At 51.5% G+C, this 23979-nt stretch overlaps 2 protein-coding genes and 1 long non-coding RNA gene across 11 annotated transcripts in view; 1 reads left to right on the top strand and 2 right to left on the bottom strand.

The window, feature by feature from the left end:
* PAX5 (paired box 5) overlaps window positions 1-18949 on the top strand; it is a 194714-nt gene extending 175765 nt beyond the window's left edge. For all 3 annotated transcript variants that reach the window (XM_019816199.2, XM_011288547.3, XM_045043375.1), the window contains 2 exons: window positions 5111-5197; window positions 11453-18949. In XM_019816199.2, the coding sequence (XP_019671758.1) occupies window positions 5111-5197; window positions 11453-11529 (164 nt within the window). In that variant the 3' untranslated portion in view covers window positions 11530-18949. The remainder of the gene's footprint in view (window positions 1-5110; window positions 5198-11452) is intronic.
* LOC109493858 lies at window positions 732-11781 on the bottom strand. Its single transcript, XR_006589013.1, has 3 exons — window positions 11653-11781; window positions 7077-11050; window positions 732-1165 (listed from the first exon to the last, which is right to left on the bottom strand). It is a non-coding gene; the product is annotated as an uncharacterized LOC109493858 (long non-coding RNA).
* MELK (maternal embryonic leucine zipper kinase) overlaps window positions 18469-23979 on the bottom strand; it is a 218945-nt gene continuing 213434 nt past the window's right edge. For 3 of the 7 annotated variants that reach the window (XR_006589002.1, XR_006589006.1, XR_006589008.1), the window contains one exon: window positions 18469-23970. The gene's annotated coding sequence lies outside the window, so the exon portion shown is untranslated. The remainder of the gene's footprint in view (window positions 23971-23979) is intronic. The other 4 variants (XR_006589003.1, XR_006589004.1, XR_006589005.1 and 1 more) reach the window with 3 other exon arrangements.

Here is a 23979-nt window from a genome sequence, read left to right as displayed (position 1 = left end):
ATTCCTTTCAGGGCCTTCTCGGTTTTTAGAAGAGACTCTTCCTCCTCCCTCTCTCCCCAGCTTCCTCAGACTCCCAGGTATGGGTAGAGGGAAGTTCTGTTCTCCCAGTAACATTATCTTGTTTCTCTCTCACCATTCCTATGATACAGGTGCTTTTCTTAGGCCCATATTCAAGATGAGGAGACTCTGCCCAGAGAGGTTCGATCACTTACTCAAGGCCACGCAGCCAGTAAGGGAAGGGCTGAGTGCAGAGCCCGGCCCTCCCACAGGAATATCCACACCCACCTGTGGGCCCGTCTTCCCTCACCCCTGCCTACTTTCTGCTCCCACAAAGTATCAGGGGCCCAACCTGCAGTGCTGACTTCAACTCTGATCTCACTCCATCCTGGTTTCCCCTTGGGACTGCTCCCTCCCAGGAGGTCCGAGATGGAGAAGATGATGGTGTGTTTGGTTGGTGAGAGTTCCTGGGGGCTTATCTGTGACCACCTCCAGACAGGCCAGGAGCTGTCTCTGAGGAGGGCCCATGTGCCGCGTGTCTTCCAGATGGAGGTGTCACTGGCCACTGAGTGACGGCCACCTGGACATGAGATGAGCTGGCACCCATTCCGCCTCATAGGGACTTTTCTATTAATGCATAAAAAGTAAAGGTTTCCCAGTTGAAGGGGGTGGTATTTTTGAGAAGTGCCAAAAGCATGGGTAAGTTAGTGGAATGAGACAAGGGGCCCATGCTGTCCTTTGTGCTGTGCAGTCATAAGAGAAGGTTTTTATTATTTTTTTCAATTCATTTTTGTGTTTGAGTGTAGCTGACACACAACGTTACATTTGTTTCAGGTGCACAACGTAGTGATTCAACATGTTTATACACGATAGCTGTGCTCACTGCAAGGGTAGCTACCATCTGAGCAGGTGCTTATTGTGTGATCTGTGTCTGTGGCCAGCTAGCCGGAGGGTAGCTGAGGGTCCTAAGGATGAGCCAGAACTGGGGACTTCCGTTTTCTGCCCCAAGGAGCATCATTTTGTACCTATGGTTACTGCAGCCATGTGGTTGTTCCCGCTTGCTTGGACTGTGGCTGCCGTCACCTGGCTGGTCTCCCTGACCGCAGGCTCCCCTTCTCCCGCTGTCCTCCAGATTCTGGCACTGCCTGGTCTTCCCCGGGTACCGGCTCTAATGGGAGAAAAGCACAGCGTTGTTGCCCCACCAGCTCTGCTCTGCGACTTGCCTCCGCCGGGGCCTCAGGATGACCTGGCCGTGCAGAGGTTCACACTCTGACCAGACCCACCCCAGACCTCTGCTTGTGCCTGGGATGCCCTGCCTCCCCTCTGCATATCAACATCCTATCTATCCTGGCTCACATGCTCCCCGCTGCGTGCCAGAAAGTACCCCCCGTGCTTTCCCCAGACCTTCTCCTGGTTGGGCAAGATTCCCTCTTCTATGCTGTTGTGAAGTTTGAAAGGAAAGAAGGTGAATGCTCCCGGGGGTGTCGTGCCGGTGGTGAATTTAAGCAGGGAGATGAAGCAGGAGGTTGGAGCCCCCAGACCCGGAGAAGCCAGCAGCAGGTGGGACTCAGTGAGCCCTACGGACAAGGCCTCCTTCTCTGCACCATGGCTCCTGAGAAGTGAAAATGAAACTCAGCTGACAAGGGCCTCGAAAACAAGAGAGACAGAGGCCAAAATGGGAGGGCAGGTCACGTAGGCAGAGGGTCCTGGGCTGGAAGGCAGGACGCCCGTTTGGGAGCCCGTCCCCCGCCTTCCTGAGGCTCCGTCTCCTCACATGTAAAATGCAGACATTTGCACCCACCTGTGAGCTTCACAGGATCGTCAGGAGGGTTAAATGAGATTTTGGATGCCACGGAGGCTCTGGCGGCCGGTCTCAGATCATGGTCATCATTGCTGAGCATTTACTGTGCACCAGGCACTCTGTGTAGCATTCATTCAGTCTTTACAATGACCAGATCAGGGGCATCTGTTAGTTGCCCCTACTTTACTGGGGAGGACACTGAGGCATGAAGAGGCTGAATGATCTTAACTCTGCCGAAGATCACAGAGTTCAGAAGAGGCTGACTCGGGATTTAAACCCAGGCAGTTTGGTTCTAGAGCCCTTGCTCCCAGCCTCTGTGCCAAACTGACTTGAGGGTTCAGTGGTAGCACGCGGGCTTGAACCTAGGCAGTGTGCTGCTTCCCAGCCGTCTTTGGGGCCAGGCGAGGCCAGGTTTATAGACGGGCAGCTTCCTGGGTGGTTGAGGACCCGGCCTCCCCACATCTCATGGGCCGAGGGCTCCCTACACTAGCTTTCTGAGTGGCACCTCGGAGCATCCCAGAGACAGAGCATGAGTGGGGGAGGCTGACCACGCCCACAGGTCAGCCTCATGCCCCAAGATGGTCAAGCTCCCCTCCCCCAGAATGCTCACTCTCCCAGGGCATCTCACAGAGCAGGGCTTGCTGAGGACGCCCACCGTGCCCCTACTCAACAGACCGGTAGGGGGTTCCTCAGGGTTCACATCTTCTGCTGAGGAGCAGGATAGTGTGGTGAGTGGAACCTGACAGTGGATCAGATAAACTGGCCTGAATCCTGGCCGTCAGTACTAATAACAGACGGGAGCCACCATCTGTGTCCCTAGTTGACCAGGGAGTACCTATTCAGCCATTCAACAAATAGTTTTCAGGGGCACCTGGGTGGCTCAGTCGGTTAAGTGTCTGACTTCAGCTTAGGTCATGATCTCACGGTTTGTGGGTTCGAGCCCCGCGTTGGGCTCTGTGCTGACAGCTCAGAGCCTGGAGCCTGTTTCAGATTCTGTGTCTCCCTCTCTCTCTGCTCCTCCCCCGCTCGTGCTCTGTTTCTCTCTCTCTCTCTCTCTCAAAAATAAACAAACATTAAAAAAACATTAAAAAAAAATAAATTCAGTGGTCTGGAGATAAAATTGAAAAAGCCTAGAAGGCAGTGAGGGAGAGAGTCGTGCAGACATATGTGCAAGACTGTTGTGTTACAGGTAGAGGCAGGCGAGTTAGCAGTGATTCATGGAACACGGACTGTCTTCGGTGGCTGGGGCATCACGCAGGGGGCGGGGTACGGGGGGACGCAGCACACAGGTGTAGAGAGGAACCACACCCAGACCTGCAGGGCATACACTTCCGCATCACAGGAAACTCCCACGTAAGTGCTGTGGGAAACTGAGTGCATCTCAAGAGGCAGCTTCCCAGAGAAAGAGGTATCAGAGAGCCAATTTGGGGACAGGGTGGAGGTGGTGGGGGGTGCAGGGCAGATAACACAGACACAGTAAACTCCGGCCGAATGAACCCAAGACCTGCACTCCCGGGGGGCTGGAGATCCAGGAGGCTTCCCGGAAGAGGTGGCCTTGGAGCTGAGCTGGCCAGCAGGCATGATGCTGCTGGATGGAGAAGCAGAGACAGCCTTTGCCAGCAGATGCCCTGGGCCCAGGCGCAACGCTGTCAGGAAGTGCCTCTGATGGGGCAGCCCGGAGCCCTGAGGGGAGGGTGGCTGTCCCCCTTCTCCAGGCTGCTCGGTCTCTCTGATCCCCCACCCTGCTCCCTAGGAGGAGGAGGAGGCACTGATGGATATGCGGAGGCTGGGCTGCTGCGGCCCAGCACTGTCACCATGCTCTCCCTCCCTACGCCGGAACCTGACACGCTGACCACTGAGGCATAAAAAACAGAGAATTGGAAGGCTCAGCCTGTCAGGCTGGGAGTGGCCCCCAGAGAGGCCTGAGGAGCACATGCGTGTGTGTGTGTGTGTGTGTGTGTGTGTGTGTGTGTGTCTGTCGCACGCTCTGCCTGTGGAAATGGGGAGGAGGCTAGCTGGGCCCAAGGGGTGGGAGCGGCTGGCCCCTCAGGCCTCCTTTATTGTTCCTGCCCAACCTGGTGGAGCCCCCAGGGACCCTACATCTGGGCCTGGCTGCTGGGGAAAGAGCAGTGCTCCAGGTCCTGACTTCTGGTTGGTCCTTCTGGAGGCCCCTGCCCTTTGGCCCTTTGGCGTCCTTGAGAAGACTCCATGGAAGCATGTTTGGGCCCAGGGTGGTCTCACGGGGCTGTATAACTCCCATCACCACTGCCAGGGAGGGGTGCACAACTCTGTAACCAGTGGCTTTAAAAGCCAGTCAACGGCCAGCTACCAACAGCCTGGGCCAGGCACTGAGGTCTCTGCTATGCATCAGGCCCAAACCAGGCCCTCTGGAGTCCCAGCCACAGGGACAAGATGTGCAGGGCCCTCCTGCTACAGAGCCAGGACAGGAAGGTTTGAGGGGAGGGATTTTTGAACTCCTTTCCTATGACTGGCTGGTGGTAAACAGGCTCTTGTGGGGCTGAAGAAAGAGCACAGGGAAGGGCTGGATGCAAGAACCCCTGCCCCATGAGCAGCTGGGTGAGAGTGAGCCGTCCTCCAGGCCTGCTATGCCCTTTTCCCCAGCGCTGCCCGCCCCCCTGCCCCCCGGCCCAGCTTGTAGCTCCTGCCTGAGCACACCTTTCCAGTGCCTGCAAGGCCCCCACCCACTCCCCCTTCTGTGCTCCCCAGCCCTCTGGCTTGTCCCTTCATCTCAGTCAAGTGCCATCTGCCTTCTCCTGGCTTTGGGTCTGAGTTTGTGTCTCATCCTCCCCATTAGACCAAGGCCCAAGGAGCAGCCACCTCTAGGTTTACCACACAGAGGGCCAGACTACAGTTGAGGTCACGTTTGGCTTCTCAGTTCAGAGCCACTCGGGAAACACATGGGAAGTGAAATCGAATCCACACTGGGGCACTGGAGTGCCTCAGTCAGGGCTGAGAACCAGGCAGCCTGGAGCTTTGAACTTGGGTCAAAGTCATTTGTGAGAGACCCTTTCACCTGTAAAATGGTCCAATAACCCCAGGGAACACCTGGCTCATAGTAGTTTCACGGTACACATGTTAGAGGCCAGTATGTACTCCCACTGCTGAGAAAAATGTTATAGGGGGAAATACAATACCAATGATAGTTGTCCACTGAGTCAGGATGTGGACCAGACTTGCCTTTATTGGTTACAAAAAATACCTGCCGTTTACGTAAGAGGCACATGCCATTGGCATTTTCCAAACCTGATTTGACATTTGGTTCCTGTTTCTCTCCCCACCCACCACATCCAGGGAGTGAGTTTTCCGGGAGCCCCTACAGCCACCCTCAGTATCCCTCATACAACGACTCCTGGAGGTTCCCCAACCCGGGGCTGCTCGGTGAGTACTGGTAGAGGCCCTATGGGGCCTCTGGGTCATCAGCTGCCCCATTAGGACTCCTCTTTGGTCCAGGGTCCTTGACAGCCTGAGTTTTGGTCACTGATTGGGGGTGGGTAGTCTGGGGGTTGTGATGGGAGCTTCAGACAGTAAACACACTGCAGCCCACCATGTACCCTTATCCCTCCCCCAGAGGTTTTGGTGGATAAGGGAAAATGGCAGAGAAGGGAAACAGAAAAAAGGGCATTGAAGAAATGAAAGGAATGTAGAAAAATTGCCTGCCCAAGAGTAACATATTTCTTAAGAATCATTGAATATTCCAGTGAGAAATTTCTAAGTAAGAGGCAGTGAGGAGGCCGACTTGGATTGATTGGCAGTGGCTACTCATCTTGATAAGGACTCTGAGGCTTAGTGATTGATTAGTGATGTCTGCCATGGACATCAGCAGAGCCAGCTCCATTTGGAAACTGATTGCCCTGTGGCTGAAGGCCTTCCAAGTCATGCCATTCTGAGCTCAGTTGGAGCCCAGATTATCCATTGCTGGGGCCAGCCTGATCTGTGTACATCATCAAGGATATCTGGCCACTCCAAAGATCAAGCAGGGGTAACTCAGCCCTCAAAAAGCCAAGGAGAGCCTTTTGTTTTGTTGAAATTAACTTACATGAAACCAGCTGGTGAGTGATAATGGGAGCTCAAGTTTCTGGAGCATGAAACCAGGGCCCAGGGCTGACAGATGTCACTCACCACGTGGGGGCAGCGCTAGCCAATGAGCCTGCAAGTGACAACACTAATCCTGCCCCAGCAGTCAGCTGAGGAATTCTACACAGGTCAGGAAGAGCCTCAGAGACCATCCAGGTCTGTCCGTCCAGCTTACTAAGGCCTGCTTAAGTCAGAACCTATTAATTCCTGGATCCTAAATTATTTTAGGACTGGAAAACAGACTTCATCAAGAAAGCAAGGACCTGGTACCTTCAGACTCAAATTGCCAGGTCATGGGTCTTTGAAGGAGGCCTTGAAGTCACGATCGTGATTAGGTGATTAGGACAGACACGTGACATAGACACATGGACCACCCTTTCATGTACTTGGGCCTCAGGCTGCCCAAAGCATTTTGGCATATTATGCAAAACTTGTGGGTACAATAAAGAACAATGCCGGTTAGTACTCCAGATCCCTATGTCTGGCGATGTCACTCATGGAAGACCAGGGTCTTTTTTATGGCCTCCCAGAGGGGCTCATCTGTGGAATATGTCTCAGACTTCTTTTTTGGTTTTGGTAAAAATTAATTCTAAGTATGGAGCCATGTCTCCACTTACCTAATGCTTTTCCTTAAACAAACCCCCTGAGAGACCTGGGTCTCAGCCTCAGGCCCAGCTGTCAGTCTCAGGAGGCAAGGGCTAACCATGGTCTCCCTGAACCAGGATTCTAGCAGGGGTAGGGGCAGAGGGATGGGTCTGGAGCCCAAGAGGATGGCAAGGGGAGGGTGGGACTAGACCGCATCTGAGGCCTTAGCTGCTCAAGCTCAAGTGAAATCCAGTTCACATCCCCAGTTATCAGGCACGGGCTGTGTTTCTGGTATGGAAAGGATGTAGACTCTGTGTCAGGTCGCTCCCAGGCTGGAGGTGAGGGAGCCTCAGGCAAGTGTGTCTGTGCTGGGAGGTGCTTAGTGCCTTGAGAGGGACCAGAACCAGTATGGAGAGAAGGAAGAAGAAACAAAATCCTGTCCATCTAAATGAGTACCTGCTAATTGTGTGGACACCAGGCAAAAACTCTTCATGTGGGTTACATTATTTTATCATTTCAGCAGCCCAAGGGAGCACATACTACTATCTCATCACATACATATGAAGACAGTGAGACTCAGAAAGGTTAATTAGCTCACCTGAGGTCACAGCATGCAGGTTGCAGAATGAGGTCTCAGACTCAGGTTACGCGGAGCCCAGAGCCAATTTTCGTAACCGGTGTGTGATGTGGCGCTCTCATCCCCTGACCAGTTACGTCCCAACGGTACTTCAGCCTCATCCCTCCATAGGAAGCTTTGCGGGTCCTAAATACAGACTACGTATGTGATGAGAATAGCTCTGGTCAATTTTTGAAAGCCATGTTATTGTATTCACCTGTCAGAATTTCAGTTGCAAACAACAGAATCCACTCTGGCTAGTTTAAGCAGAAAACCAATTTGTTGAGGGATATCGTGAGCTTCCAGAATCTCCAGGAGGACCAAAGAGACACGGGTCCGGACACACAGCCAGGAACAACACGCAGCCACACTCCCAGGGCCGCTCTAGCCTCCTGGTGCTGCCAGTTGGCCCTGTGCTCTATGCTGCTGCACTAGCCAGGCTGCTGGGCGATCCGAGCAGATCGAGTCCCTCAGCCCACTCGCCTCCTCGGGCTGCTCCCTTTCCAGTCAAAACCATTTGCAAGGGAGTCTAAATGGCAACGCCTAGGTGATATACCTGTGCCCTAGCAGCACACGAAGCTGGGAGAATGAGTTCTGACTTCTAGCTCAAAGAGGCGGGCCTTATACCACAGGAGACCCTACAGATACAGGAAAAGCTTAAACAATGTTGGACAGTTACAGACGTGAGAGGTGGCCTCTGCACCATCCAGCTCTATGACCTGGGGAATCACGGTCAGGTCATCAACCAGTCTGGGCCTCAGCTGCCTCAGGTGTAAAGTGAGGGTGATTGCCAGTGGCAGCTTCATGCAAGCAAGGAGCTGATATGATGCTCTCTTGAGGCCCACAGCCCTGAATGAGCAGGGATCCCACTTTCCTGAAGATGGGTGAGATGCCAGGTTCCCTCTACCACAGTCTTGCAAATAAGCTCCAGGCCCACTCACATCTCCCAGATTTCCCTTTACCCAGAGCATCTTCAGGGCTTTAAGCTGAAAGAATCCCACTGTGCCAGGGAGCTAGACTCTTTCTGGGGAGGGCACCAGGGGTGTGGAAACTTGTTCCGCGGTTCCATGGTGCTCCTGCTAGATCCATGGGAGCTGTGGAAACAGGTGAGACCCTACACACACACACACACACACGCACACGCACACGCACACGCACACGCACGCGCACTCACACCCTTGCCCACACTGTCCAACCTTGGCCAGCCTGGTTGAAGCCCCCTTCACAGAAACACCACCAAAGTGGAGGGACAGTACTGCCTAATGAAGCTTCACACTGACTGCTCAGGTGAACTTCCTTCCCCACTGAGCCTCCTCTGCAGGAACTGCCTATAGGTCGTCCACACAAGGCCCAGCCAGGGCACGGTGATCAGGCTGGGAAGGCACAGAGGCAGGCCGTGGGGAAGAAAGCGGTGGTCAATTAGGATTAGAATGGGGTGTGCCTGTGGCCACTCTAAGGGGATGAGAGAGTGAGCAGGAGCCTGGAATGATTGTGCCAAGAAGTAAATTGATGATAATGAGAATTAGAGAGGAAAAATGACAGAAGAAAAGGACAAGTTTATTCTAGAAGGAGGGCTAATGGGCACCAGAAAGACAGAGTGCTTTGTAAGGTGCTGTTTTTATTTCTTATGGTAAATGCAAGCAGTTTTGATTTTGCAGGACAGGCTGGCCAAGAGATTAGGCTTCGAGAAGGGAGTGAGTCAGAGCCGAGGGTGAGAGGTGGCCAGTGGGGAGCTCAGAGGGCTGAGCCAGGATCGTCCAAGAAGCCTTACTTCCATTTCCTGTCCCTCGAGGCCCATTTGCGAGGACAGCTCCTGTGGTTTTCCTGCTCCCGTGCCATGCCCAGGCGTGCAGGGATGCCCCCACCATAGGCACACACACACGTTCCTCTCACTCGGGCTCAGGCAGCAGGCAGGGCTAGCACTGCAGATGCTCTGTGGGTGACTGTCTTAATGCTGTCCCCATCCCAGAAGAGAGAGCAGAGGAGGCCGGCTGACAGGTGTCTCTGAGTCAGGGCTCCAACTAAGAAGGTCACAGAGGAGGCATCAGAAAACGCATCTCTGGGAATACGTAGGCTGGGATTGGCGTCTTTGCCTCTGGAACAGCATAGCAAGGCACTGCCTGCTCCTCCTCTGTTGTCACTGCTGCCTGAGCCATATTGCCTCCCAGGGAGGCAAAGGGAGGAAGTAGTGTATCTGCTAGTTGGGACTGGGTTTGGAGGGCCACTGTGGCACATGCTAGAGTGCCTCCCCGCCCCGGCTTGCCCTCTTGATTACAGACTAGCTGTGTGATCTTGGGGAAGCTGCTTATTCTCTCTGCGCCTCAGTTCCCTCATCTACTACACGGGGACAATACTAGTTCCTCCCTGATGGAATGGTTTTGGAAATGGAAAGAGTTAATGGCTATAAAGGGCTTAGAAAAGTGCCTATTTCCAAGGTACTCTCACAGCCTTTTCTCATGGTGCCCTCATATAGCTCCATTGTGACCCCCTTTTACAGATGACAAAAATGAGGCTCAAGGGAGTGAAGCCACTTGTTCAAGGTCACTCAGCCAAGAGTGATAGAGCCTGACTAGCCACCTCCAGGCCTTGGTGCTCAGTTATGGTATCCGGGAGAATTGCCAGGATTGGTTTGGATTTGGCTGAGATTTCAGAATAAATATGGGTCGGTTCCCTTGGGGAATTAAGAAGCTCACTATTCCCACCCCAAGAGATGTATTGATCTACGATGGCAACGAGGACCCCTACTGCTGTCCACTTGGATAAACACAGCCTCCAGCATTGTGTAGGCCATGAATTGCACTGTGGTGGAAAGTGTCCTGAATCCAGGCCAGGCGGTGGCACTGAGAGGTCCTGTGACTTTGGGCACATGGTTTTGGTTTGTTGAGCTTAGTTTCCTCATCTGTAGAAGGAGGCAATAGCCTAGCCTTTGTAGTTCTGAGAATCTGCTGGACTCCCCTCAGACTCTTTCATCCCTGGGGAGGAGTCAGGGCACAGAATAAGCCTCCTGGAGGCCTCATCTAAGGCATGTAGTCACAGAATGAAGCCTAGAGACAGTGGGAGGAATCCAGCTTGGCCCTCACACTGGCTCTGTCTGGAGGTCACGGGCAGCACCTGGCCCTTCTCCCACGTACTCACATACCTCAGTCTTCCCATGTCCATATCTTCCTGTCCTCCAAACCCAGTCCAACCCACATCCTCCAGGAAGCCTGACCCTGCCAGAATAATCTTGAATTCCCCAGAGCTCTTCTCTCGGAGCTCAAATCCCCCTCCTGACTCTGAACATTGGTCTGTGTGTGATATTTGTGCAGCATTGCCCCTTGCTGCAGTAGAGCCAGAAAATAAATGAATGACCGGGCAGGGGTCTTCACTGTTGTTCGTTTACTCAGTGCTGTTGTTCACTGACTCAACAAACCTGGCTGTGAGCACATGTCACGTGCCAGGTTACACACTGGGGACTAAAGAAAGACGCCAAGAAGAGCAGCGTCCAGCCTCTGCCTTTGTGGGGCTCTCTATCCACGGGCAGAGGAAGAAGCAACTGAAGAGGTGATAAGAGCACATGGTCCAGGCTGCGGCAGAGTGTGAGCTCAGGGCAAGGGGCTTCGGGAAGCAGAGGGTGGGAAAAGGCACAGGGGCAGAGAGTATGATAAAATGGGCCGACTCACCTGCCCTGTAGGTTGAAGTGAGACAACACATGTGAAGGACACTGTGGTGTGGGGCAGAAGAAATGCTCATCCAGTGGTAGTTACTATTAGCATTAGGGTCTGTGTGAGATGCCTGCAGAGTCTGATTTCACCGGAGTGTGATGTGTGAGCGGTGTGGAGTGGGAAGCAGTGGTTGTAGGAGGTAAATCCAGAGAGGTTGGCGGAGCTAGGTCCCGACGTATCCACAGGGCAAACTGAGAAGTGATGACTTTCCATCCTCTAGGTCAAAAGTTGGCAAACTCGTTCTGTCAAGGGCTGGATGGTAAATAGTTTAAGGCTTTGCAGCCTGTGTGGTCTCAGTTGCAATATTCAGCTCTTCTGTAGTTGCATGAGAGCATCCGCAGACAGCACAGGGAACAAATGGGCAAGGCTGAGTTCCAGTAAAACATTGTTTACTGAAATAGGCAGCAGGGAGGATTTGACCTGAGGGCCCCAGTCTGCCCACTCCAGCTCTAGGCGGTGAGGAGGCCTTGAAATCTTGTGAGCAGGAAGCAACCCTGATCAGGTTTGCAATTTGGGGAACAGACTGGGACAGACTGGCCTGGACTGGCTGGGAGGGAGGAAGGGGCAGGGGTGGGGGACACTGGTGGAAAGGGGACCCCAGGTATGGGGCACGAGGTCACCCTCGAACTCTGTGCTCTCTTCTGTCTCTCGCAGGCTCCCCATACTATTACAGCGCCGCTGCCCGAGGGGCTGCCCCACCTGCAGCCGCCACTGCCTATGACCGTCACTGACCCTCGGAGCCAGGCAGGCGCCAAGCACTTATAACACATATCACTGAGGGCGATAGCCTCTCAGCCCCTCTGAAGATGGCCAGAGGGGCCCAACGAGACCATCCCCCAGCAACCCTCACTCACCTGAAACTCCCTCCCAACCTTTTCCTGCCAGGGACTCTGGGGTTCCATGGTAAGGCTGTTGGACTTGTAGACATGCGTCCATTTCTAAGAGTCAATCAGTGAGCTTCTCCCAACAGCAGCTGGGTCTCTGCAAACCAACGGACTATTCTTCAGACAACTATAGCCCCAGCCTAGCCTGCCAGTCCCCAGCTGTCTGACCATCCACCTGTCTTCCTGCCCCAGGCCTGGGAAGGAGAGCTTGCTTTTGTCGCTTCAACAGCACCCATGTAAATACCTTCTTGCTTTTTTGTGGGCCTGTGGGTCCAGCTGAGCGGACAGCCCACCCATTATGCATCCACTACTCCCGATGTGTCACAGGAAATCTTAGACCTGTGTGCAGAGTATCCCCTCTGTTCTGGCTGCCCCCCAAGGGTGGGCTTGGAGTTTTCCTTGAGACTAAGGATGCCCACCTCAGGGCCCAGCCTCCTGCTCATTGCTACTTCTTTAACGTCTGGACTAGGAGTCTCATTGGGCTAGTTATGCTTCAAGCTTCCCCCCTGAGAACCCTCCTCAGGAGAAACACACTCTGGAGAGATGCCCTGGCTTCCTGACTTCATTTCCCTGGGCCCAATGCAGTGTGAGCAGCTCTTTTCCATATCAAAGGACTCAAAGAGAACTGTCTGGGAGAGTCTTCAGCTACTACTCTAAAGTAAGATGCTGTCCAAGGTGCTGACTGCATTGCGGACTTTGAATGCTAGGGCTGGACAGGACCCAGGAGACCATAGTCCTAGGCGGGAACCCCAAGCCCCTGGAACCACTGAACTGAACTGGGACGTGTTTTCTGAGGAATTCCCAGGTTCATATCATACCGGACACCCACCGTGGACATTTCTCCCACCCTCCAGGATGCCAGAGAGTGGATTCTGGGCAAGCCTGTCCCTGCCATGTAGACAATGATTAACAAAAAGGACTTTCCTGCACTGAGGACCACAAACACCTACAGAAGTCAGCCAGAACTTCCTGATCAACCCCTCCCCACCCTCGTGGAGCCTAGTGTGCAGCTGGGAATAGAGGTGCTGGGGTGGGAGCAGATGCCTAACCTTGCACAGTGGGTATGTACCTATTGATGCAAGGGGTTGTGATGGTCAGAGCCATTGCCGGTGGCCCCAGGAGCCTGGAGAGGGGAGCTTGGAGAACTCACTGTGGGCTGGTGAGATCAGAAAAACCCACCTGGGAGGATGCAGGGGACAGAGGAAGGCCTTCTGGGAAGATTAGGACAGGCAGTGACGAACTGGTGTCTGAACTGGGAGTGGTTTTGAAATAGGGGTACCAGGGGCCACCATCTCTTCTCCCAGGGCCTCAATTCCTTGAATAGTTTCTTTTGCCAACTCAGAACAGCAAGGTGAGGCACTACCCGAATCTGGGCTGAATTACAGTGAGAACAATGGATGTTGCCATCTCATGTGACAGTGTCCCCAATGTTGGCACATCACCAAATTGGTAAAGAGCTGGGGTGGAGAGACCCTGAACTTGACGTTATTGGGCCTGAGAGGTCTTGTCCTGGCCGTACCTTTTCCTTGCTGTGGGACCTCAGACAAGACGTTCACCTCTCTGAGCCTCAGCTGCCTTGGTATAGCAGGGTCACCTGCAGGGTCATCCTACAGCTCTCTCCTTGCCTTCCTCTTTCCCAGGATGCTGGGGCTGTAACAGAGTCATCTGGGGCATGTCTTCCATTTCTGAGCAACCATACAGGGTGGGCACCCGAGTCCTGCTAATATTTGGACCAAATAGGAAATAAGAACACCCAGAGGTGTGGGAATCAGCCTTGGGGAAGACCTAGTCCAACTTTCCTCAGGGGAAACTGAGGCCCCGTTTGGGGAAGCCCAGGACCATGCAGGGAGATAGAACAGACCTCCTCTGGCCACCACCAAGTGTTTTCTCCCCAACATCCTACGAAGCGGTAGGACAGAAGAGGAAACTGAGGCTCAACAAGGTGGAGTCCCCAAGCAGTGACTGGCAGAGGTGGAGCTGGCATTCAGCCCCCTGACCCCAGGAACAAGGTGATCCTCCCATCCTTGGGGAGGGCAGTTGAGTGAGGGCAGTGGGAGGTTGCTCTGGGTCCACTGCCACAGATGGAGTGTCCTGGGCTGTTAGCACTGCTGAGGGAGCCCAGCACCCAGGGCAGAAGTGGAGCCAGTGAGCTCACTGCAGGCACACCCACCATCTTGGAACCTTCTGGGCAAAGAAGGGAGGCAGTTGGGGCAGAGCCCACCTCTGAAAACAGGATGAACGAGCTCCAGCCTCTACCTGCCAGACAAGGTAGGAGAAGGTATGTTAGCTGGCCTCTCCTTTCCTCCTTCCCTTCTTCCCTCCCTTCTTCAGGAAGTGATGGGGTCAGGCCTTTGACCTCTTGCATCCTCATCTTTGGATCCTTGTCGCTCCTTGTGGTCTCAGGCTGTTGGGAGGTCAGCCTTCCCTGAACCAACAGCCTGAAGCGCACACTAAAGCCCATCTGGCCCCATACTGTTCTTTCTCCTTGCCCTGTGATGAGCTCCCTCCATGCCTTTCCTCTCTGAAGCTCTGCTGGTCTTCAGATCGCATTGGTATTTATTAGACAAGCACTTGATTCCTGGACTGCCAGGCAGAAGCACAAGAGCACATGGACGCACACGCATGTTCTCACACATGTACCTGCTCTCTCCAGCTCAGAGTTCCCGCGCTGGTTGAGCTGCCCGGGAGCTCAGAGAGAACGGTTCTGAAGGACACAAGCCGTTGAGTAAATGCCAGAGAATTCTGAATGAAAAACACAAGGTCGGGGCTTTCACCAGCATCGTGGCTGGAGGCCTAGGGACCTTCAGCCCTATGTTCCAGCTCTGACTTTTGGAAAAGGACCTTGTGAATTTTATGAAAAAGTTTCATACCATTAGTCTAGCTCCAGCCTTGAAAATTTGATGACATATCAAATCCAACATCCCTTTCCCCAGGCGCCTTAGTTAGGGTTAGCCTTTTCATAACTGACATTCGTATGGTGCTTTGCCATCCTTGACCATTCTCTGGGGCAAAGATCACAATGCCCATTTTACAAATGGGAAAACTGAGATTTGGGGCTTGCACGGTAAGACAGAGCTGAAGTGAATTCTCAGATCTCCGGGCCCCGTTCACCCTCCACAGAATTGCGCTCCTGTCATGGGAGCCTATGACTTAGACACACCCTTCAATCCCTTAGAAACCCCCTAGACCCACAATGAGGAAAGAAAGAACAGGGACCCAGAGGCTGGCCTGACCAAAGGCCCTGCAGGCTGGTAGTTTTGCTGGTCTGACTTGATTCCCATTAACACCAAGACCTACAAAGTCTTTGCCCAGATTCACTCACATCAGTGCTTCTGAGGTTTCGTCAGACTCCTTCCCTGCTGTGTCCCGAGACTCTGGTGGGATCGGATCTTGTCCAGGACTGTACCATCAGCCCTGGCAGGGCCTGGACATGGGCCCAGATCTGACCCCTGGGGTCTAAGTTTCCAGTGGCATGAGATGTCTGTCGTGAGATGTTATGAGATGTCCCTCACTCTTTTCTTTACCTATCCCGCTGTGGTTCAGACTCTAGGCCTGGCTATGACAATATGCAGGAGTCCCCTAGCAGGCCCATTAGGGTACTCACAGGCCTGGGAAACACAGATCACAATCTCAAGGGCCCCAAACTGCTACTTTCCAGGTCAGGCAGGTGGAGTAATCTTGCCACTCAGGCAGGGCATGAGGCAGCATGGGGTGGTGGGACCTAAGACAACCCGGTTGCTTACCCCATTCAATGGCATTCAAATGTGAAAGCTTTTAAAATGCTCTTCCGGCCAAAAAATATGGGCGAAATTTGACCACTCACTGGCAACTAGCTTTGTGACTGTCAGCACAGAGCCCAGTGTGGGGCTCGAACTCATGAACCACAAGATCATGACCTGAGCCAAAACCAAGAGTCAGACACTTAATGGACCAAACCACCCAGGTGTCCCTGTGGCCCTCAATTTTTGTCCAGTGCTCCCTTTCTTCTTCACCTCCTTTTTTTTTTTAAGTGTATTTGTTTTGAGAGAGAGAGAGAGAGAGAGAGAGAGAATGAGCAAGGGAGGGGCAGAGAGAGAGGGGGACAGAGGATCTGAAGCAGGCTCTGTGCTGACAGCAGAGAGCCCGATGCAGAGCCTCAAACCCACAAACGGTGAGATCATGACCTGAGCCAAAGGTGGACACTTAACCAACTGAGCCCCCAGGCGCCCCTGTTCTCCACCTCCTTGCTCTTCATTGAAGATTTCGGGGGAGATGGGAGCCCAGAGAGATGGAAGATGCGGTTCAGATTGGCCAGTCGCTGTCAGGAACAGGCACCCCAGTCCTTTCCACCTCCCTCCTTATCTGGGTTCTTGCAGGCCGTTTGGGCTTTGAAGGTGGGTGTGGTAGAACAGTTGGAGGTGGTGGGGGGTGGAGGGATTGTTGGTTTTGAGAGGAGGTCAGTGCTGCTGGGGCGTTTCCTCTGTGCAGGGAAGAGCCCCAGATGTGGCCACAGGGCACTGAGGGGTGAAATCCCTTTATGAGAAATCACATCCCAGAGCAATTTGCCCTGCCTTTTGCAGCCTCTGACACCAGCTACCCCCTTCTGGATGACATTTCAGCTAGAATTTAGCTCCAAGCTATGGGGAGCAAATCTTAAAAACAAACCAAGCACTCCTGACAAATACCTAGAAACAAGATATGTCTGAGACACAGCTGCCCCGAGGGTAGAGAAAAATCCAGGTCCCTGGATAGGCCAGGCCCAGGCTGGTGTGGGTGGATCCCATAGCACTCACCTAGACCAGCTCCTCGGTGGCCCCACTAAGAACCTGGCTCTGCAGCCTTGGCCTTGTCACCCATCTAGGAGCCTGTCTCTGATGGTTTCCAGGCACGCACATCGGTGCTCCTGGAGAATTTATTCCTTTACTTCTTTTGGCCTCAGGTCCAAGGCAAGTGCATTTCTTAAAAGGTAACAAAACACATTATTGGAAAATTGGACAGTCAGGCCATGACTCCTAGCCTGAAGTCTGCCCCACCTCCCAGCAGCCCCTTCAGCCCCTTGTCCCCTGATGTCCCCTTACCTCAGGATTCCCTCTTGCATATTCATGGTGGAGCCATGGTGTTGATCTGCACTTCCCCACTGTCAGCTCATGGCTGCACCTCCAGAGTGGCGGCCAGGTCCCGAGGGGCTGTGGGGAGGACTGGAAGCAAGTCCCTAGCCTGCCCGCTCTCCTGAGGAGGGGTCTGCAGTGTCTCTGACATGGGCTGCTGCCAGGAGCGGGCAGGCACCAGACTTTCTTTCATTCACTGTAATTTCTCAACACTGGGGTCCCGTTCCTGGACCACCCCCACCCTAGGATCAAAGGAGACGTCAGGATCATGTCCCTGCCAATCTAGAGTTTGAGTCCACGTGTTCCCAGGGGTCCCATTTAGCCCATCTCTGAGTTAGGGGCAAATGTAACCACCGTGCAGTAAGTCTAGATATTCCTCTTCCCACATCTTAGACCCCTGAGCGGCATAAGGAGAAAATGCAGCTGTTTATTTATTGAGGAAATCTTAATGAATTCTAAAATGGGGTCAGTCTCAGGTAGTGTATTTGGCCTGTGGGCAGGAATCCCACCTTTCAGCTTTAGACAGCTCTGAGCATGGCGTGCGGAAGGAAGTGTGAAATAGGGGAAGGGCGAGACCGGGAGTTCTGTGCCCCCTTCCCTGACTCTGAGGCCTGGATGGAGGAGGCCAAGCTGAGCCTCACCCATCCCAACTGCGGGCCCACCCAGTCCTGCAACTATGGCCACCAGGCCACCCTTATCCCCCAAAGCACCATGCTTACGACCATGTCTCATCTTCTCTAAAAGCACCATTAAGAACAAGTGATTTTGGATGATGGATTTTTGATTTACAAACGGTGCATTTCCCTTGGAGTGGAACAGAAAGGAAACCATTTAATGGCTCCCTATTTTCAAGCATGAATACATTTTAATGAAACTATTTTATTGTATTTGAGGAAATGGAGAGTTGAACATTCCAACCAATCAATAGCCAATTAATTGCTGTAAAGCTAAAAATAAATAAGTCCTGAGTCTTTTTGAAATGCCCTGCAAAGCTCAAAGCCTCCGGATCAGGCCTTCCCCTCCATATGTGTGCATGTGAGCGTGTACATGCACATACACACGCGCACCCCTGTACCTCAGACATACTTGAAACTCAGAGATCGTGCTGAGTCTCCTCATGCCAATTCTTGCCTGCTCTCCTCGCCTTTGGTCAGAGATGGTGAGCAGACCTAGCAGCAGCTCATCCCTTGGCCCCAAGCCACCAGCTCAGAGTGGGGTATTGTGGGCACTGAGGGCCCCCTCCTTGGCCCCAGCTGCTGGGCCTCTAAGTCTGGGCGGAGGGTGGAAATCTGACTTGGGTGTTGCCCTGACTCTTGCTGGAAGACACTGCCCCGGTTCTTCACCCTCTAGTGGCCTTTGGACATTGACTATTTATAGAAATAAATGCAGATTACATTGCAAATGGAACTCTTTGCCAGGAAGACACATGGATTTAGCTTTTCATTCTTTGAGACAGTTGACTTTGTCTTAGGGACTGACCTTCCAGCATCAAAGAAATACATATCTACTATATCCGCCAAAGTTTGTGATGCCTGCATAGACGCTTACTTGTAAAAAAAAAAAAAAAAAAAAAAAAAAAAAGTACAAAAAAAGTACAAAAAAACAAAAAACCACAATTGAATTGCCTTTGAAAGTAGGAGATGATCTGTCTCCAACAGATTGAAAAAAAAAAATGCTTCTTAAAAATGTGTATGTTTTGTATTCTTTTTTTCTAGTAGAAATACCTGACTTGAAATATTGGTGGTTTTTTTTTTTCTTAGTGACGTGTGTTGCTTTTGTGTGTAATAATATTTGAATGTAATTACAGCAGTGCCGATTTGCCAAAGATGTTGGACATATTTTTCTTTTGTTGGGAGGAGGGCAGGGGCTTGGGGTGGGACTTGGGAGAAAACAGGGGTGGGATTTTGGTTTCATTTTTTACCTTTTTTTTTCTTGTCAAACTTGGAATTTGTGGTTTCATTCTAAGTTAAATGGTTGACTGCAACACTTTTCTTTTAGATTAGTTGGAGAAACTTGCAATAAGATTGGCGTAGTTTCAATATCTGTGTGTCTTTTCATGAGTGACTGTTACTTGTGAAGGATTGATTTTATGTAACCTTTATGTGAGATAATTATTTGTAAATATTTGCCATAATTTTATTGGTTCCTAAAATAAAAGTAATTTTTTAAGTTCAGGAAAAGAATTGTATCTCATTTGTTTTTACAACTTTGTACAACTTGCATTTGTTTTTAACCTTTGACGAAGCCACATGGGGCTGTGGGGAACTTTACTGGCTCTCCTGATGAAACCAGGGTCAAAGAAATCTATGCAACTAGAGTGCTGTGTTGAGGCATCGGACCGTGGCCTGGGCAGGGCAGGGGTTCCCAGGCAAGCCGCCAGCCACTTGGCAGGGTGGAGACCAACCCCGGATTTGACACCTAGCTCTGATATTCCACAGCCGTGGAACCTTGGTGAGTTCCGTAACTCAACTTCAGTAGCTCCAAAATGGTCGGTAACATCTGCCTCATTTATTCATTCAACAAACACTGAGGACACAGCAGCGGACGGGGTTAACAAGGACCCCAGTGACATGAAACTCAACCATCTACTGGGCTCCTGTGCGGGGAACGTGAACACACACTGCATGTGTGCTCGGTGACCGTGTGCCCTTGCACACATGCTCTTAACCTTGATCCAGGCTGGCTCTTAAAACTGCCTGAAATCTAAAATATCTGTTACCCACACACCCTTGACATGCAGACAGAGCTTAGGAGTCCGTCATGCCAGGAGACCTTGGGCTCCAAAGTCACAGGCTATCCCCAGCCAGACCTCAGAGCCCAAGCGTCCACGATCCTTCTGCGGAAGGTGCCCTGTCCCTATAGCTTCAGAGCGGAGCATTTGGACTGCATAGGAGCCCAGCAGTGGCTTTCCATCAGGGGCAGCTGCAGACCTGAGCCCTGCCCCTGCTGGGCGGTGTCAGTCTGCAAGGGCAGGCAGGGACCGCGGCGCCCCTTGGCACAGTGTGTGCGACGCGGTAATTGCCAGAGATGGAGTGGGTGAGTGACCGCGTGGGGGCCGTGGGCTGTGACTCATTCATATTTAATAAAGCCGGCTGTGCAGCTTCCATTCATTTTGGCAATGGATGGTGACGAAGGTGATTCCTGAGGGAGAGAGAAGGATGCTGGTGCAGCGGAGCACTGGCCCAGCTCCTTTCTTCCCAGCGCTCGAGGCATAGGGGCTCGAGCTTCAAAGGCAAGTGGCAGCATTTTGGAACTGAAACTTGGACCCTTTCAGAGCAGGCCCCTCTGTCTCTGATGCCATGGCCCTCGTTCCTGGCTCCCCTGGGACAGAGGGGCCTCAAGCCTGCCCTCCTCAGCTATGGGACACCAGCATATGCAGTAACCCGGGCACGTGCAGTCCCCACGTGACGGCAGAAAGGAGGCCACGGCGAGGCCTCCAGTTAGGAGGGTGGAAATGCCAACCTTGAGTACGCTCAGGCAGCCTTCAGCAGCCTCAGTGACCATCACAAAGAGGAGGAGAGGGGGATGGCTGATCTGCCATGTGAGACTTAAGCCTTAGGCCCATTCGTTCCCCAAGCTCCCACCATGCTAGATGCTGGGTAAAGAGGTGATCCGTGGAGGGATCAGGCTGCATCAGGGCTGTGAAAAAGGCAGAAGGATAAAGGCTCCTAAGTGCCTGGGCTGGGTCTCAGCTCTAGATCTTGGGAGTCAGTTTGCTGGTATGAGCAGTCTCCTCACTTCTAGGAGCCTTGGTTTTTTTCTTCCGCACAATGGGTATAAATCTCATAACATTTATTTTGAAGATGTGAGGAATACATGTGCTGTGCAAAATTTTTTTCTAAATGACCAGTGTGAGTTTGCCAACCTCTTTCCTCACTTGTAAGGAAGCCAGATTTTTACATCCAAAGGTTAAACTCTAGGCGGAAGCTTCTTTGAGCCAGGCTCACTACCAAACTCAGGAGGAGGGTTGCTGCAGACTGAATGTTTGTGTCCAGGCAAAATTCCTATATTGAAACTTAATCCCCAGTATGATGGTATTAGAAGAGAACTTTTGGAGGTCATTAGGTCATGAGGGTGGAGCCCTCATGAATGGGATTAGTGCTCTTTTAAAGAGACTCTGGAGAGTTCCCTCATCCCTCCCACCATTTATGGACATAGGAAAGAGGCCCTCACCAGATACCAAATCTGCTGATGCCTTGATCTTGGATCCCCAGCCTCCCACACTGCAAGAAATAAATGTTTGTTGCTTAAGCCACATAATCTGTAGTATTTTTGTTATAGGACTTGGAGCAGACTGAGACAAAGGTAGAATGCAGAAATGAACTATCAAGGAACCTACTGAAGCCCTAGGAAGATCTTTACTTCACATCTTCCACTCAAATAAGCCCCTGGTGGATTGAAGGGTTACTTTTTTTTTTCTTTAAATAGACTTGAAACTCACGACTCTGAGATCAAGAGTCGCATACCCTACTGACTGAGCCAGCCAGGGGTCCCTAACCAGTTACGTTTTAAATATTTAAAATAAATCTAGTAGGGTTTATAGATGAATATACCTCAAACTTCCTTATGAAATGCGACTTTGGAAGCTTAAAAAGATGGAAAAAATAGAATTTTGGCTACTTAATTTTTTTAACTTTAAATGCACAAAAAATGAACAAAAAAAGGACAAATAACTTGGAAAAATAAACCTAAGTAACATGAAGAGGTGCAATGCCCTTAATAAATGAAAATTTTGTATGCAATGATATGAAAACTACTACTATCCCCAAAGAAGAAATGGATAAAGGACTTACATAGATCACTCACAAATGCAGACATATTAAATATAAGTAAATGTGCAATCTGGGATTAAAAGCAACATGACTCAACTTCACAAAGATCTCTTTTAAAATACCCAGTTCTGTTGAGGTGCCTGGGTGGCTCAGTAGGTTGGGAGTCTGACTTCGGCTCAGGTCATGATCTCGAAATTGACGGGTTCAAGCCCCGCATCAGGCTCTGTGCTGACAGCTCAGAGCCTGGAGCTTGCTTTGGATTCTGTGTCTCCCTCTCTCTGCTCCTCCCCCACTCACATTCTGTCTGTCTGTCTCTCTCAAAAATAAACAAACATTTAAAAAAATTAAAATACCCAGTTGTGTCAAGGGTATAAAGAAATGGACACTTATGCTGCCACTGGGCTGTCTGACAATATGAGGCTCTAGGCCTGGGTGCTGGCCCCAGGGACACCTGGAGGAACAGGTGCTCGAAAGACGCGGTTCAGGTATCCTGCACCCACACCTGCCCACTCCCAGGTCTGTGGTTTTTCCACTAGGCTGGCTGCCTGCAGGATGACATCTGCAGCCCAGATCAAGTGGGAAACATGGTGTTTCAAGCCCAACAGTGTCATCTGCAAGGGCACGCAAGCAGCAGAGTTTCCCACATTATCCACAAACATGTGTAAATATCACGACGGCTCATAATGTAACCAAGAAAATCACTTCCCATTGTTTCCCCTTCAGTGATATTTTCTGCTTGGCTGAGTTTGCTTAGCACACTGGAAAGGCCAACTCATCAGTTCTTGTTGTTAATCAAGAGCAGTAATTGTCCGAGTTCAAAGCCTCCTGACTTAGACTCTGCTGAATAGGATAACAAGTTCCAAAAATGCTAAGTAGTAGTTTCTATAAATGGGACTTTTTAATAGGGAAGGCCCCTGAAGAGGGTTTGGAAAGAAAACCTTTCTGTGAAGTGGAATTAAAACATTGTGCATACTTTGTAGAGCATGGCAGATACATTCCCGAAACTCGTAGAAATTCTTACAGTGTGGACAGTGTGGATGCAAGCTAATTTTCTCATTTGCTCTGTGAACTCGTGTGTCCGATAAGGCAGTGCCAGCTGATGCAACAAACATACCCTATAACTGAAATGTCGCCACACAAAAGCATACACCTTTCACTCACATGACGGTTAAATGTGGGTGTTCCTGGTAGGGAGGCAGCCTTCCACAAAGTGACTCAGAGATCGAGGTCCCTTGTATCTTTTGGCTCTGCCACCTTTATGTGTAGCCTCCAAAGTTGTTTGTCTGCATCAAGGCTGCAAAAAAGATAAGCATCTGGAGTATCATGCCTTGGAAGATTTCCACGGGCAGGGCTGGAAATGGGAGACATCTTCACTCACATGCTATTGGCCACAACTCTGTCTTGTGGCCAGGCCCAACTGCAAGAGAGGCTGAGAAATGTAGTCTACCTGTGTGCTGAAGAAAAAGAGGAAATGGGTCTGGGGATAGTTAGCCAGGCTGTATCTTCGTGACGCCACGAATTCCAGAGCCTTTCAATCTCAGCTTCACTCAGCTCTTTCCTGCCACCTCTGAGGCAGTGAAGGACGAACAGCCTGAAGCAAAAGAATGGCATGAATATGTCCTGCCCTCTCCGCTCCTCACCTTTGCCCTACCCTCGCCTGGACTCCAACTGACACCAGGTTTGGAGAACAAGTGTATTCCTGGCCTGCAGGTACTGAAGGAGTCCCACCGCTTGTCATCTGCAGCTTTGCTCCTGGTCCACTCTGACTCCTGGTCCGCCCTGCTTCCCAATGCAAGACTCTTCGAGTTGAGCTCTGATCAGTAATACCCATTAGCACTTATTAAGCACTGTTTATCAGGTGCTGAGACTTCGCAGAATTTTTCCTGTTGTCCCCACATTGCACAGCCAAGACCCAAAATTGAAACCCAAAGTTCTTGGAGCCTCTACCAGTTGGGTCCAGTCACCTTCTACAGTGCTACCTGAGAGATGACAATTTAAAGAATGACTGTCAGTAACATCCTCCTACCTTCATCCCTCCAGTACAAATATAAGAAGACTGAGACAGAAACAGGTGGCCAGCTTGGGCAAAATGCAGGTTCAGGTGTCCTGGGGCAGAACTGCTGCTTCCTATCTCCAAGAGCATCCCTTGGAAGTTTGGAGGTATTTTCAAGAAACGAAGACTGGAATTTCACTCCTTGTATGGCCTGAAGATTTGGTGACCTGTGCCTGTGTTTACTGAAGAAGGGGAAAGGAAACCAGACAAAAATATGGATAAGCCTTATGGGTTGTGGGGCACTATAGTTACTTGTCACCTTTACAACGCCTTACTGGAACCCTGCCCCAAAGAGCCTCTCCCTGGTGAGGGGACATCTGAAGGCTGTCAGCTGGAGGCTGTGTCATGTGGTGTGTGATGACCATCTTTGGTGGGGCTGGAGGAA

This window comes from Felis catus, chromosome D4, assembly GCF_018350175.1.
Source record: "Felis catus isolate Fca126 chromosome D4, F.catus_Fca126_mat1.0, whole genome shotgun sequence".
In the NCBI taxonomy this organism is placed as follows: Eukaryota; Metazoa; Chordata; class Mammalia; order Carnivora; family Felidae; genus Felis; species Felis catus.
Note: the sequence above shows the minus strand (reverse complement) of the source record. Positions and strands in the feature narration are given on the sequence as shown.